At 49.6% G+C, this 15,988-nt stretch overlaps 1 protein-coding gene across 1 annotated transcript in view; it reads right to left on the bottom strand.

Annotated features, from left to right (window-relative positions):
- The window catches only part of MYO5B (myosin VB), a 208,613-nt gene that overhangs the window by 48,783 nt on the left and 143,842 nt on the right, over positions 1–15,988 (bottom strand). The window contains exons 20-21 of the mRNA XM_064176833.1: positions 11,377–11,533; positions 7,398–7,637 (exon numbers count right to left, since the gene is read on the bottom strand). Coding sequence (XP_064032903.1) covers positions 7,398–7,637; positions 11,377–11,533 — 397 coding nt within the window. The remainder of the gene's footprint in view (positions 1–7,397; positions 7,638–11,376; positions 11,534–15,988) is intronic.

Genomic DNA, 15,988 nt, shown 5'->3' with positions numbered 1-15,988 from the left:
TCTTGCTTTGACAGGGGATTTAGACTCAATGATCTTTGGACATTCCTTCCAGCCTCTAGCGTTCTGTGATTCTGTGGTGCAGTCCCCATCCCTGGAGGTACTGAAAAGCCACATGAGTGTTGTGCTGAGGGACATGGTTTAGTGGCAGTAGATTGGCAGCATGGTAGGAGTGCAAGCTCCAGAGGAGCAGTTGGGTTTGATGATTTCAAAAGTCTCTTCCAACCTCAACAGTTCTATGGTTCCGTAAGTTTGCAGCTTATCCTTTTATTCCTGAATCCTATGTCCACAGGAACCTGAGTGGACCATGCACTGTAGCACAACTTCAGCCCTGAGTTCCCAAAATCCCAACTATAAGTCACATGAACCCCTCAACCATCTTCTAATTTGCTCAGATTTTCTCTTTCATAGCACTAAGCAATGATCTGTTCCAAAGTCTGGAGAGCTTCTCAGGACTCCAAACTTAAGAGTCCAAACCTGCAAACCAATTCAGCAACCACATTTTATTTTTGTGGTTGTAGAGCAGCGAAAAGAATTGCTTGGTTGGAAGAGACCTTTAAGACCACTGAGTCTAACTGTTAACCCAGCACTGCCAGGCCACCACTAAACCATGTCCTTCAGCACAACAGCTACACAGCTTTGAAACCCCTCTCTGGGTATGGAGACTCCACCAGGTCTTGACAGCCCTTCTGGGGAAGGCACTTTTTCCTCATGCCCAATTACACCTCCTCTGCACAGCCTGAGGCCATTTCCTTTCATCCTGTCACTTGTTCCCTGGGAGAAGAGACCAAACCCTTCCTGGGGGGAGCCTCCATTCAGGGAGCTGTAGAGAGCCAGAAGGTCTTCCCTCAGCTTCCTCTTCTCCAGACTAAACAACCCCAGGTCCTTCAGCTGCTCCTCACCTAGATCTGTGCTCTAGGAGTTGTTGTCTCTGCCACTGGTAACAAACCAAACTCTAGATTGGTGCAGAGAGGCTGGGTGAAACCTGGACTGTCATGGGGTAGCAACTAATAAAGGAAGTTCCAGTGTCAGGGGGTCTGTTGAGCAACCTACAACTGCAGGGGGGATCAGCCCTTCCAGCAAAACTAGGAAATGTTCTCTCACGACTCTAGTAGATAATAACAAAAAAAGCCACCTAGAGAGGGGCCAAAAAGGATTGTCAAAGCAATGGCAGAAGAAATGACCCTACAAGCCACACTGGGAATCTAAAATATCTGTGAGCAATATCACAGATAGAATGTCTTAGGCTGGAAGGGACCTCAGAGATCAGGCACTCCAACCTCTCTCACATGGGCAGGGGCACCTCTCAACCAGATTTAGCTGCTCAAGGCCTCATACAACCTGGCCTTAAACACCTCCAGCAAGGAGGCATCCACAGCTTCCCTGGGCAGCCTATTCCAGTGTCTCACCACTCTCCTACTGAAGAACTTCTTCCCAAGCTCCAGTCTAACCCTGCTCTCCCTCAGCTTCAAACCATTTCCCCTTGTCCTGTTTCTACACAACCTTAGGAAAAGTCCCTTTGCAACCTTCCTGCAGGATTCCTTCAGGCATTGGAAGGCAGCTCTAAGGTCCTCCTGGAGGCCTTCTCTTCTCCAGGCTGAATGACCCTGGCTTCCTCAGCCTGTCCTCATAGCAGAGATGCTCCAGCCATTAGGTCATCTCCATGGCCTCCTCTGGACTCACTCGAACAGCAAGGATCCAACAACTCGCTCTAGAGGAGCCTCTCTGGTCTGGAAGAAGCTGTGAAGATCTAGTGGGTAAACTTCTCTGCTTTCATGGGTGTTTTCCTTTAAGCACTCTGAAAGTTCTGTTGCACTGGAGCCAATAATGATATTTGATATATAGAACTGTTTTTTTAAGGGAGTTTTTGTTCTCAGTGACCTAACTCCAGTGACCACCTTGAAAGAAGAAGCTGCACCTCAGGATCTGTGACTTTGCATCTTTATGCCTTACTCTGACCAGGGAATAGTTGTATATGGGGACTTGTCTGACCTTTTTAATGACACCTTCCTGTCTTTTAATACTTCTGTCTTCCTTTTTTTAGCACTTCAAGCTATCCTTAGCCTCTATATCAAATAAACACTTCTGCACACTAAGGAGCAGTTTCTCCTGAGCTGGTGGAAGCTCTAAGAAGCAGAAGAAAGCTGAGCTGCAGACTACCAAGACAACGACCCTTTGACAAATGTTATTCAGCAAGACCAGGAAAGACCAAAGATACCCATGGCACAGCAATGTGCCCTTGTGGCCAAGAAGGCCAATGGGACCCTGGGGGGTATTAGGGAGAGTGTGTCCAGCAGATCAAAGGAGGTTCTCCTCCCCCTCTAGTCTGCCCTGGTGAGACCTCCTCTTGAATACTGTGTTCAGTTTTGGGCTCCCCAATTGAAAAGGGACAGGGATCTGCTAGAGAGGGTCCAGCAGAGGGCTATGAGGGTGATTAGGGGACTGGAGGGCATGGCTTATGAGGAGAGGATGAGGGACCTGGGGCCTTTTAGTCTGGAGCAAAGAAGACTTAGAGGGGATTTGATAAATGTTTATAAGTATCTGAGGGCTGGCCAGGAGTGGGGGACAGGCTCTGCTCACTTGCTCCCTGTGATAGGACAAGGAGCAATGGGTGTAAGTTGCAGCAAAAGAGGTTCCACCTCAACACAAGGGAGACACTGTAAGGGTCACAGAGCACTGCAACAGGCTTCCCAGAGAGGTTATGGAACCTTCTTCTCTGAAGACTTTCAAGGCCTGTCTGGATGTGTTCCTCTGTGATCTGTGTCAGACAGTATTGTCCTGCTCTGGTAGAGGGGCTGGACTCCATGATCTCCTTGGGTCCCTTCCAACCCCTAACATCCTGTGAGCCACAAAGTCCTACTGAGGAAAGCCTAGACTGAGGATTAGGAGTCCAGATCTTTAAATCAGAATTGAAAGCCTTCAAAAAGCAACCTTTAAAAAACCAAAACACATTTTGAGTTTCAAAATGGTTCTTCTGCTTTTGTGGTTATCTACCTAGCATTAGCAAAGCTGTGTGGTAGACTCCTTACTGAAGCTCTTGTGAACTCATGGTCCTTTCTGGGGCTGGTTAATGGTGTTGATGGTTTTTTAGTCACAATGTAGCTCCCACTAATTAGAAAAAAAGAAAAGTCTGTCTGTCCAGGCCCAAAAAATGATGGTGAATGGAGTTAGATCTAGTTGGCAGCTGGTCTCCAATGGTGTTCCCCAGGCTCAGAGCTGGGGACAGTTCTGTTTAACATCTTTATCAATGATCTGGATAAGAGAACTGAATGCTGCTTCAGTAAGTTTGCAGAGGAGTGCAAATTCAAGTTCAGTAGGAGTGTTGATCTGACTGAGGGTAGAGAAGGTCTGCAGAGAGATCTGGCCAGGCTGGATCACTGGGCCAAGGCCACTGGGATGAGGTTCATCAAGGCCAAGTGCTGGGTCCTGCACTTAGGTCACATCAACCCCATGCAATGCTCCAGGCATGGGGCAGAGTGGCTGGAAACTGCCCAACATGGAAGCATCTGGGGGTGTTGGTTGACAGGCAGAAGATGGAGCAAGGTGTGCCAAAGTGGCCAAGAAGGCCACTAGCATCCTAGCTTGGATCAGCAGTGGTGTGGTCAGCAGGATCAGGGCAGGGATTATGCCGCTGTACTGGGCACTGGTGGGGCTACAGCTGGAATCCTGGGCTAAAATGTGAGACCTCTGACTCAAAGAAGGACATTGAGGGGCTGAGGCAAGACCAGAGAAGCTAATGAAGGGTCTGGTTTTATTCCCAATAAACACTCAGAGGGATCCTGCTGCTCACAGTTCACAAATATCTCTGTGAATTGCATGACCACTGAATTAGCTACCAGACTTGAAAGAGTCTCAGGCAGTTAAAATATGTACACTGAAAATAAAAAAAACCCAAAACCTTGACTGAAAAGTACAACAAAAAGAAGATAATTTGTCCTATGAGGCCAGGAAAAAAAGTGGTCCAGTGCAGATTCTTTCACAGAAAACAAAAATATCCCTCAGCTGATTTGGAAACAGAACTAAATAGCCTCAAATGCAGATGCTGCAGTGAGTGTGCTGAGGCTGATGTACAACCAGAGGTTTGAATGCTTTCATAGAAAGATCTTCTCTTCCTTAGGAGCACAGGGAATGCTGCATCTCTCCGCTCATGCCTGAGCTGAAGTAGCAGAAATAGAAAAAACCCATTTTCTTCCACAATTAGTCAGAAAATGGTACCACTGCAGGTTAGCTGTGATTATTTCTTATCTTAAAGGCTTAACTGGGTTTTTGGAAGGTGGTGTTCATGGACGAGCCAGGACTAGAAGGGACACTGCAGGGAAAATAGGATGGTGACAAACTCGCTGCTCCAGTGTACTGAGAAGAAAGTCCACTGGAATGGTGCTCATGAGCACATCCAAAGCACCCCAGACCTGAAAGGATGGTTAAAATTAGCTCACTGGAGGTGCTACCAGGAGTAGCAGGCAGCAGTGGTTCATCACTCCAAAAGTCACACAGAAAACATCAAAGTACCTCCTTCAAGAGGCACTGCACTGAGTTGGAGTGAGATCAAAATGAGATCCAGCTTATTATTTCTGCCTACCTAAAAGCTCTCCATGTCTCCTTCCCCAGAGGAGACCTTGCTTATACTTCATAATCCTGTTAACAGGAAAGTTAACATTATCCAAAAATTGGAGTTTCTTCATTGTTCTATACCCACACTTCTAGCAGAAGGATTGGTTCACAAGACCTACTGCAGATGTTCATGCTCACTGCACAAGTCCAGCCCAAACCACAGAGCCGCACAACGGATGAGGTTGGCAAGGATCTCTGCAGCTCATCCAGTCCAACCCCGCTGCTAAAACGGGGCACACACAGCAGCTTGCAGACAATCACATTGGCCACTGGGGGTTGGAAGCTCTCCAGAGAAGGAGACTCCACAACCTCTCTGGGCAGCCTGCCCCAGGCCTCCAGCACCCTCACAACAAACAAGTTTCTCCTCCCGTTCAGGTGCAACCTCCTGGCTTCCACTTTGTGCCCACTGCCCCTTGTCCTGCCCCTGGGCATCACTGACAAAAGTTTGGCCCCATCCTCTTGCCCCTCACCCTTTATCTCTTGCTGACATTGATCAGATCCCCTCTGGGGCTGCTCTTCTCCAGGCTCAACAGTCTCAGGGCTCTCAGCCTTTCATTTCCTCCACGCAGAGATGCTCCAGGCCCCTCAGCATCTTTGCAGCCTCTGCTGGACCCTCTTCAGTAGTTCCTTGTCTCTCTTGAACTGGGGAGCCCAGAACTGGACACTATACTTGAGATGTGGCCTCCCTAGGTCAAAGCAGAGAACCTCCCCTGTGACCTGACTGCCCTGGGTGATCCTGCTTTGGCAGTGGAGTTCGACTTGATGATCTCTGGACACCCTTCCAATCTCTAATGTTCTGTGCTTCTGCTGGTCACACTATGCTCACAAATACATGGACCTGAAATGACTTGCCCAAATTAATTCCACCAAACACCCTCCAGAATAAGATTCACAACAGACAGGTTTCTACTGTACAAATATGCAGACAACCTTACACCATAACTTATGGCAGATTCTACTGGGGTGAGCACTTTGGAGCCAGTGATGACCAGAGTGAGAGAGGTCAGTGTAAGGCAAACCCTCAGATGTCTTGACTCTGCAGTATCTGAGCCAAAGCAGTCATTCTTCCCCATCTTCATGAACAAAGGTCCTCTGGTATCATGCAGGGAGATATTTACAGTGGCAAAGAAACCATGTCTGATGTGTGAGTTATTTCTGACATCATCCCAAACACAAACTGCTGTTACTGAGTACAGGGGAATTGCAAGGAGTTGATGTTTAAGGTCCCTTCCAGCCCAAACCATTCTATCATTAAGTAGGCATCCCAACCACCAAAGAATGTGTCTCCTACCTGTAAAAGGGCATTTTAAGGATACAGATGGATAAGAAACATCGTGATGTTCAACAGGGTGCAAGGTGCCACACCTGGGTCTGAGAAACCTCCAGTATCAACCTGGGCTGGGTGATGAAGGGCTGGAAAGCAGCCCAGTGGAGAAGGAATTTGGGGTGCTGGTGGGTGCAGACCTGGACATGAGCTGGCACTGAGCACTGCCAGCCCAGTGGCAGCACCGTCCTGGGTTGATCCACGCAGCAGGGACAGTGAAGGGATTCTGCCTCTCTGCTATGGTCTTCTGAGACACCATCTCTGCAGTGCTGGGGGCAGCTCTGGAGTCCTCAGCACAGCACATACAGGGACCTGTTGGAGCAGGGCCAGGGAAGGCCACAGCAATGCTGGCAGGACTGGAAGGGCTCTGCTGGGAGGCCAGGCTGAGAGAGTTGGGCTTGTTCAACCTGCAGAAGAGAAGGCCCCAGGGAGACCTTCTGGTGGCCTTGCGGTGCTTCAAGAGTCCTCTAAGAAAGCTGGGAACAGAGTTTTGGACAGGGCTTGTTGTGACAGGTGATGGTCTGAACTAAAAGACAGAGATTAAGAGTAGAGAGAAGGAAGAAATCTTTGACCCTCAGGGTGACAAGACCCTGTCCCAGGCTGACCAGAGAGGTGGGAGATGCCCCATCCCTGGCAGCATTCCAGGGGATGTTGTTTGGAGCAGTGAGCAACCTGCTCTAGTTGCAGATGTTCCTGCTGACTGCAGGAGTTGGACTAGATGAGCTTTAGAGATCACTTCCAACCCAAACCTTTCTGTAGTTCTCTGATTCTGAGGGTTTCCTTCCTTTTAAGTGTGCAGTCAAACTACTACCCTGCAGCTCATTAATGACAAGTGGCATTTGACAAAGACCTCTCTGTGATCAGGCTGTCACAGTGAGACCTTCAAACCATCCACGCAGGCATCTATCACATCACGCCTCATCACGGCTCTTACATCTCTCAACTGCTGTTACACCCAGGAACACAAACATGCTCCAACTGCTTTGCACAGTGAGTATCTACCCAATGTACTCTTTACCTCCTAGGTGACTCATCAGACGTGGTTGAGTACAACAAACTGTGGCAGACACTCTGCCTCCTCAGTGCCTGCAAGGAAGAACGCAGCCCAAAGCCTGTTTGACACAGGGATCTCACATGGAGCTGGTTTGGGGTTTCAAGCAGCAGCTTTCAAAATGTCCACTTTGTCTTCCTCCTCCAAGTCCTTCTGGGAAGATCTCACAACAATCACAACACATCTTTTGCAGCTTAATGAGCAGGCTCTTCAGATAGCAGGTGGAGACTCAAGATTCAATGCACCTGCATTTTCCTGGTGGTGTCCTACTCCTCTGCACCAGCAGAAGGCTGCCACCACTGCAATGTCCTTCCTAGGCATCGTGGAAAGATCAAATCTTTCCCGGGAAGGGCAACACACGAGAAGCAAAGCAGAAGCAGGATTAGACATGTCCCAGCACAACCCAGCACGTACCTGCTCATCAATCTTCCTTTGAAGCTGGACCACCTTGTTCTCCATGCCAATGTTGAGCTTCTTGAGGTGCTGTGCTGAGCGAGCCTCAATCTTCAGAGCCTTCAGCTGCTGCCTGGCTTTCATGCGCCGGTAGTAGCACTGCAGGGTGATGGTGGCCGCCCTGAGCCGGCGGAAGCGCGAGCGGGCCAGCCAGCTGCGGGCGTACTTCTGCAGCACGGTGGCTTTGTGCTCTGCAAGGACCTGCAAAGACATGGGCAAAAGCAGGACAGTCACCCAGCCTGGCTGCAGCGTGGCACTCAGCACCTCCTAACCTGCTTTCCAGAAGGCTGGGAGGTGCAGGGGGCGATGGACGGAAACAGAGGCTGTTGTTCTGCATCTTCTTTCACAGATGGGGAGGAGGACTTCAACCCTACCTCCTGAAGAGGGGGGTTATTCAGAGAGGTTTGTCCAGAGAGGCTGCAGATGCCCCCTCCCTGGAGGTGTCCAAGACCAGGCTGGATGTGGTCTTGAGCGACCTGGGCTAGTGGAAGGTGTCCCTGCTCATGGCAGGGGGTTGGATGAGATGATCTCTAGGGTCTCTTCCGTCCTAAGCTGTTCTATGTTTCTATGATTCAGTCACTGCCCTTAAATGGTGCAGGTAGGACATATCCAGTCCTCTCTTACAAGCCCAGAAGTCAAGATCTGCTTGGACAGTGAAAACATAGAATCATAGAATGGCAGGGGTTGGAAGATGGAGACCAACCCCCACACCAAGGCAGCTTCACCCAGAGAAGGTCACACAGGAACATACCCAGATAGGTTTTGAATGTCTCCAGAGATGGAGACTCCACCACCTCTCTGGCAGCCTGCTCCAGTGCTCTGACACCTTTAAATTAACAAAGTTCCTCTTTATGATTAGATGGAACTTCTTATGTTCAAGTTTGTGCCCATTACCCCTAGTCCTGTCACTGGTCACTGCTGAATAAAGCCTGGTCCCACCCTCCTGACACCTACCCTTGAAGTATTGATCAGACCACTCTTCTCCAGACTATAAAGTCCCAATTCCCCCAATCATTCCTCATAAGAGAGATGCCCTCCTCTCAGTATCTTTGCAGCCCACAGAACAAAGCAAGACTCCTCAGCAACCACAGGAAAATGATCACAGTTGACTGAAGGGATATTTTAGGTCTTTTAGATGTGGACATTTGAACTGCTGTAATCCTGGCTGGTGAGTAGAGGATGCAGGGGACATGAAGGCTCAAGTATGAACTCATGGACCCACCTCAGAAGAGCACTCAGGTCCAGAAGATCCAGAGCTAGCAGAAGAAACATAAAGACCTAGCAGTAAACTTACTGTTCCTTCAGCATCAGGTGTTACTCACAGAAGAACAGGTTTCATTGTGTTCTACTCACCCCTGCATTATGATCAATTCTACTGCAGGCAGCTCCTGTCTTGATGGGACTTCATTATCATGTGGACAACATTCAAACAAAAGCCTTTCACTCTAGTCTGCAGCCAGTTCTCCTGAATTACTTGATTTCTAGAAACTCCTATCTTATTTTGTGAAACTTCAGGCACTTTTGTGTTGAACTTGTCCCCAAAAATGTAGAGCAAGAAGATGTTTTGCTGTGACTTAGTCTGGAGCAAGCTCTATCAGAAAAAGCACCATATCAGCTTCTCTTACAAATGCCACTCACTCCAAGAGGGGCATTGAGGAACTGGAGCAGGGCCAGAGAAGGGCAATAAAGCTGGTGAAGGGTGTGAAGAACAGGGCTTAAGAGGGAGCAGCTGAGGGAACTGGAGTTGTTTAGTCTGGAAAAGGCTGATTGGAGACCTTCTGGCTGTCCTTAGCTCCCTGAAAGGAGGCTGGAGCCAGGCAGGGCTTGGTCTCTTCTCCCAAGGAACAAGTGATAGGACAAGAGGAAATGGCCTCAACCTGTGCCAGGAAAGGTTTAGGTTGGACATGAAGAATAATCTCTTCCTCAAAAGGGTTGTCAAGGCCTAGCTCAGGCTGCCCAGGGCAGTGGTGGAGTCACCATCTCTGGATGTGTTTCAAAGCCATGGAGATGGGGTGCTGAGGGACATGGTTTAGTCATGGCCTGGCAGTGCTGGGTTAATGGTTGGACTTGATGATCTTGAAGGTCTTCTCCATCCAAAACAACTCTATCTGTTTCACTCTAAGGCTTCCTTTGCACTTGCAAATTTTAATCCAGAGTAAAGAGACCACCTGAACTTTGGATGCAGCAAGAGTTACCCTGAAATGAGCTTTTTATGTTTGCAGCCTTGGCACTCTTAGATATAAAAGAAGCTGGGGTTGCCCAAAGAACTAGAAGAAACCCTACTTCATTGCCTGAGCACACACTTGTCCTGACACTTATATCCCAGCTTGCCCAAGGAGGTCATGGATGCCCCTGCTCTGGAGATGTTCAAGGCCAGGCTGGATGGCCTTAAGCAACCTGGGCTAGTGGAAGGTGCCCCTGCCCATGGGAGGGGGTTGGAATCAGGTGATCTTCAAGGTCCCTTCCAACCCAAACCATTCTGTGAATCTGTGAATCCAATACCTATATCCAGGTGCTCCAGGCATTCAGGCTGTTCAGATTTGAGAGGCCTGACCTTCAACCAGATTCTACATTTTATGAAGGTTTTGGGTTGCCTTGAATCTCCACAGAGCTGAAATGATGGACCTGCTGCCTCCCCTGCAAAGGTTTCTGATTTGAAAAACAGATGTGACAAAGCAGTGGCAGCACAAATTCCTGATCACCAGCATCCAGCACTGCCCTGATTTCTCTGGCTGTCACCAGGTGTCCAGATAAACTCCATCATCAACTAGAGCAGACCTACCTAGCTCATCAAGGCTGACTTCTTTAAGCATCATAGAATCATTTAGGCTGGAAAAGACTGAGCTGAACCACAGCACAGAGTATTCCTGTGACCACCACTAGGCATACCTTAGGTGACTACCAAAGTAAGGCTGGATCTAAGGAGCCCAAGGAAGATTGCCCAAAGCTGCTCTCAGTTTCCTGATAGATGATTTCCCACTCTACCTTTTGCTGCCATTGAATCTTTACTTCCTTGCTCTCAGCTCCTGGCCTGGCACAGAAAGCTAATGAGGAGAACTAACTAAAAAGGGATTTATATCAATAAACTACTTGAAGCTGCCTATGGCAGACCCTACTGGTCTTCTAGCCATGCTGGAAATGGCACCTGCAACACAGCTCAGACACAAATTGGGTTTGCCAGGGAGGTTTCTGCAGAGTCTGGGTTAGCTCAAATGACATTTCCAGATTTCCACCACGCCTCCCAGCACCCACAGTACTAACTTCATTTAGCTGTTCCACTGATGTGCTGCAGACAGAATCATTTTTGCTTACCTGTCTCTAAATGGCAATGTTGGCCATCACTGTGGGCTCTCCAGAAGCACCAGAGACAGTTGGCTTCAGAAAACATCAAAAGGGCCACCACAGTAGGCACATCACTGTGCTGTGCCAGTGCAATCACTGAATGGTCTGGGTTGGAAGGGGCCTTAGAGATCATCTGGTTCCAACCTGCCTGCCATGGGCAGGGACACCTTCCTCTAGCTCAGGGTGTTCAAGGCATCATCCAACCTGGCCTTGAACACCTCCAGAGAGAGGGCATCCACAATCTCCCTGGGCAACCTGTTCCAGTGTCTTACCAGCCTCACTGTAAAGAGCTTCTTCCTAATCTCCAGTCTAAACCTGCCCTTCTCCAGCTTCAATCCATTCCCCCTCATCTTGTCACTCCCAGAGCTTGTCAGAAGTCCCTCTCCAGCTCTCCTGTAGGCCCCTTCAGGTACTGGAAGGCTGCTTTAAGGTCTTCCCTAGCACCTTCTCTTCCGCAGGCTGCACAGCCCCAACTCTCTCAGCCTGTCCCCACAGGGGAGGTGCTCCAGGCCTGTGACCATTTTCATGGCTTGCTCTGGAAGTGAAGATGAAAGCTCTCCCAACTCTTTGCCAAAGCAGACGTGCCGCGGAGCCGTACCTGGCGATACACCCTCCTGACAAACATGCCCCGAGCAAAGGCCTGGATGGTGAGGGTGGCGCTGCGCAGCCGCTGGAAAGCGCGGAAGATCCGCAGCATTCGGTACTGCTTCTGAAGGGTGATGGCAGCTCTCGTCCTCCTCAGGTGCTCAGCAAGCCTGCACAGCACAGGAAGAAGGTTAGGAAGAAAACCAAACTCCCTGTATAGGGTTAACCCTCCAGGAGGAGTAACCCTGAACCTGACCCTAGGGGTCTTGACCCCTCCGCAGGGGTGGGTCTGAACACCCCCAGGTGATCACAGAATCATAGAATCAACCAGGTTGGAAGAGACCTCCAAGATCATCCAGGCCAAACTAGCACCCAGCCCTAGCCAGTCAACTAGACCATGGCGCTAAGTGCCTCATCCAGTCCCCTCTTGAAGACCTCCAGGGATTGTGCCTCCACCACCTCCCTGGGCAGCCCATTCCAATGCCAATCACTCTCTCTGGCAAGAACTTCCTCCTAACATCCAGCCTAGACCTACCCTGGCACAACTTGAGACTGTGTCCCCTTGTTCTATTGCTGCTTGCCTGGGAGAAGAGGCCACCCCCCACCTGGCTACTATGTCCCTTCAGGTAGGTGTAGACAGCAATGAGGTCACCCCTGAGCCTCCTCTTCTCTAGGCTGAACAACCCCAGCTCCCTCAGCCTCTCCTCATAGGATTTGTGTTCCAGGCCCCTCACCAGCTTTGTTGCCCTTCTCTGGACTCGTTCCAGCACCTCAACATCTCTCTTGAATTGAGGGGCCCAGAACTGGACACAGGACTCAAGGTGTGGCCTGACCAGTGCTGAGTACAGGGCAAGAATAACCTCCCTTGTCCTACTGGCCACACTGTTCCTGATGCAGGCCAGGATGCCATTGGCTCTCTTGGCCACCTGGGCACACTGCTGGCTCATCTTCAGCTTACTGTCTATCAGTACCCCCAGGTCCCTTTCTTCCTGGCTGCTCTCCAGCCACTCTGTCCCCAGCCTATAGTGCTGCTTGGGGTTGTTGTGGCCAAAGTGCAGAATCCTGCACTTGGCCTTGTTAAATCTCATCCCATTGGCCTCTGCCCACCCATCCAGCCTGTCCAGGTCCCTCTGCAGGTTAGCCCACTCCTCCTTCCTGTCCCATAAAAGCAGGGGGACTTCCTGTTCCTCTCTCTCTCTGCATCTCTCCGCATCACTCTGCTCCCTGCATACCATGTGGCCATCACCCACGAAGCAGACAAAGCCATCACCATCACACAACTCGGGCTGTACTTATACACTTTGTATTTTTGCTATTTTTCCTTCTCTATACCTTTTGTAAACTTCCCTACCTCAGATACCTTTCTAAGTTATTGTTAAACTTTTTCCTTTTAACTTCCAAATCGAGTGAGATTGATTTATTGGGGTGTGCTTACCTTCCCTCTCTACTTCTAACTCCTTTCTTTTGGGAAGGGAGGGAGGTGAGGGAAGGGCACTCTACAAATTGTTATTGGTTCTATCAAAAATTTTATTAGAGTCTCTGGGAATTCAAATTAGAACCGAGACACTCCCTTTCGTCCAGAAGAAGATTGATGGTATTCAGGAACATCTCACAGTCTTCTGTTCCTCTGGGGTGAGGACTGTTCTCTTTAATCACAGTATCACAGTATCATCAGGGCTGGAAGAGACCTCACAGATCATCAAGTCCAACCCTTTACCACAGAGCTCAAGGCTAGAGCGTGGCACCAAGTGCCACGTCCAATCCTGCCTTGAACAGCCCCAGGGACGGCGACTCCACCACCTCCCCGGGCAGCCCATTCCAGTGTCCAATGACTCTCTCAGTGAAGAACTTTCTCCTCACCTCCAGCCTAAATTTCCCCTGGCACAGCCTGAGGCTGTGTCCTCTTGTTCTGGTGCTGGCCACCTGAGAGAAGAGAGCAACCTCCTCCTGGCCACAACCACCCCTCAGGTAGTTGTAGACAGCAATAAGGTCACCCCTGAGCCTCCTCTTCTCCAGGCTAAACAATCCCAGCTCCCTCAGCTTCTCCTCGTAGGGCTGTGCTCAAGGCCTCTCACCAGCCTCATCGCCCTTCTCTGGACACGCTCAAGCATCTCAATGTCCCTCCTAAACTGGGGGGCCCAGAACTGAACACAGTACTCAAGGTGAGGTCTAACCAGTGCAGAGTACAGGGGCAGAATGACCTCCCTGCTCCTGCTGACCACACCATTCCTGATGCAGCCCAGGATGCCACTGGCTCTCTTGGCCACCTGGGCACACTGCTGGCTCATGTTCAGGCAGGTATCAATCAGCACCCCCAGATCCCTCTCTGTCTGGCTGCTCTCCAGCCACTCCGACCCCAGCCTGTATCTCTGCATGGGGTTGTTGTGGCCAAAGTGCAGCACCCTGCACTTGGAGCTATTGAACCCCATCCCATTGGACTCTGCCCAACTGTCCAGGCGGTCAAGGTCCTGCTGCAGAGCCCTTCTGCCCTCCAACCCAGTCACATCTGCCCCATTAATGTCTTCATCAATAATCTGGATGAGGGGAGCAAGGCTCCCTTAGTGAGTTTGCAGATGATACCAAGTCAGGGAGAAGTGCTAATCTGCTTGAGGGTTGGGAAGCTCTACAGAGGGACAGCTGAGGTCAATGGGATGAGGTTCAACAAGGCCAAGTGCTGGGTCCTGCACCTGAGTCACAACTACTGCATGAATGCTCCACGTCTGTGGCCAAGTGGCTAGAAAACTGCCAGTAGAAAAAGATCTGGGGTGCTGGTCAACAGCCTACTGAAGATAAGCCAGGGTGTGCCCTGGTGGTCAAGAAAGCCAAGAGCATCCTGGCCTGGATCAGCAATGGTGTGGCCAGCAGGACCATGGCAGGGATTGTCCTCCTGCGCTGGGAACTGATGAGACCACATCTCAGATCCTGTGTTCAGTTTTGGACCCCTCAAAGCTGTGTAGATGGGGTGCTGAGGAACACGGTTTAGTGGTGACTTGGCAGTGCTGGGTGATGACCTTAAAGGTCTCTTTCAACCTAAACAATTCAACAGCTCTAACAAAGAGCACCCCAGAGGCAGGGCTGAGAAAAGAGCAGCTGATAGCAAGTCTCCCTTAGAATAATGGGAACGTGTACATCACGAGACAGTGTCCATGGCACCCAGCAGCACTGGAGCCAGGAATATGTACACTCCAGCACTCCAACACAGCATCAAACCCAATATTTTCCCTTTTTTTTTTTTTTAAATCCTTGCTTTGGACTCTCTTTGAGCCAACCAAGGCACAGGTTGGCTCCGTCTCCCTGCTACCTCGAGCAAATAAGCATTGCACAGGCTACCTACTGACTCAGCGACAGCAGCAGCGAATCGAGTTGACATTTAAACTGGTGTGCACTGGTTTGGCAACATTCATTAGCAGGGCCTCCAGCAGTTCACAGAGAGTGAATAGTGAGGGATGTGGCCAGCTCTGTGCCACGTTGCTGTCATTCTCCAGCAGAACTCACATTCAATTTGCTGTTGCGCAGTTAAAACAAACGCCCATCAAAGCCTCCATTAAATTCGATAATTACCTCACTTGAGGGCTCAATTTATGACTTCTTTTTTTGCTCCCAGCACAAAGCATTGCACAGACACTTGATCCACTGCTGTATTTTATGGAAAGTATTACCAGAACTAGGAGAGCCATACGGGAATTGGCTTACACATTGTTTTTGTCGAGGGTGATGGTTTCTCATTAGGACCCACTCAAACACAGCATACTAGAGAGGATGAGGGACGGTTTGTTTCCCCCCCAAAAAAAGAAGAAAAAGAAGTAATTCAGACAACATCCCTGTCTGTGAAACTTACACCAAGAGGTGAACTCAAAAACTGTGCTAAAGAAGCTCTGCAGCAGCTGGTTTTTTGCATACCTGCTTCATGGCCTCTCTTTTAGATCGTAGCCTGTCACCTTGACATCACCAGGGTTTCCTTGTCTTCTCCTCACAGGGGTCATTAACTGATGCAAAGTAAAGCCACAGAATCATAGAATGGTTTGGGTTGATTAGGGACCTTTTAAAGATCATCTAGCTCATCCCCCTGAGCAGGGACACCTGCAACTAGAACGGGGTGCTCAGAGTAAACTCACCTGTAATGGAAGACTACAAGGGTCTCCCCAGCTGAATTGCTGCATGAATGTCAATTTCTATCAATTACTCAAGCAGCTAATGCTGAAGAACTTCCATGTTGCTCTAAAGCATACTATGTTTTGGAAGAACATCATACTTCCTAGTGGACTTTCTGGTGTTAGCTGTGCTTCTGAAAGAGACTGGCATTGTGGAGAGTCCTGGGATGAGAAGGGCTCAAATAAGCAAAGTGGAGCTCTTTCGTGGCTTACTTAAAACTGAGCAGTTTTTTTTTTCTTCCCTTTAGAAGCTGTTGTAGTTCTCTAGGCTCACAGAGTAGGTGGCAACAGCAATGTTGGCAGGGCTGGAAGGGCTCTGCTCTGAGGCCAGGCTGAGAAGAGTTACAGCCATGGGGATAAGCATCTCCAGCACATCCTGATCTGTTACTGGAAGAACTGTTCAAGTAAATGAAGCAGCCACTGCACAAGCAGCAATGTCTCAGATACACCTGTGTGGCCATTTTGCCCCTCTGC

This window comes from Pogoniulus pusillus, chromosome Z, assembly GCF_015220805.1.
Source record: "Pogoniulus pusillus isolate bPogPus1 chromosome Z, bPogPus1.pri, whole genome shotgun sequence".
Classification (NCBI taxonomy): domain Eukaryota; kingdom Metazoa; phylum Chordata; class Aves; order Piciformes; family Lybiidae; genus Pogoniulus; species Pogoniulus pusillus.
Note: the sequence above shows the minus strand (reverse complement) of the source record. Positions and strands in the feature narration are given on the sequence as shown.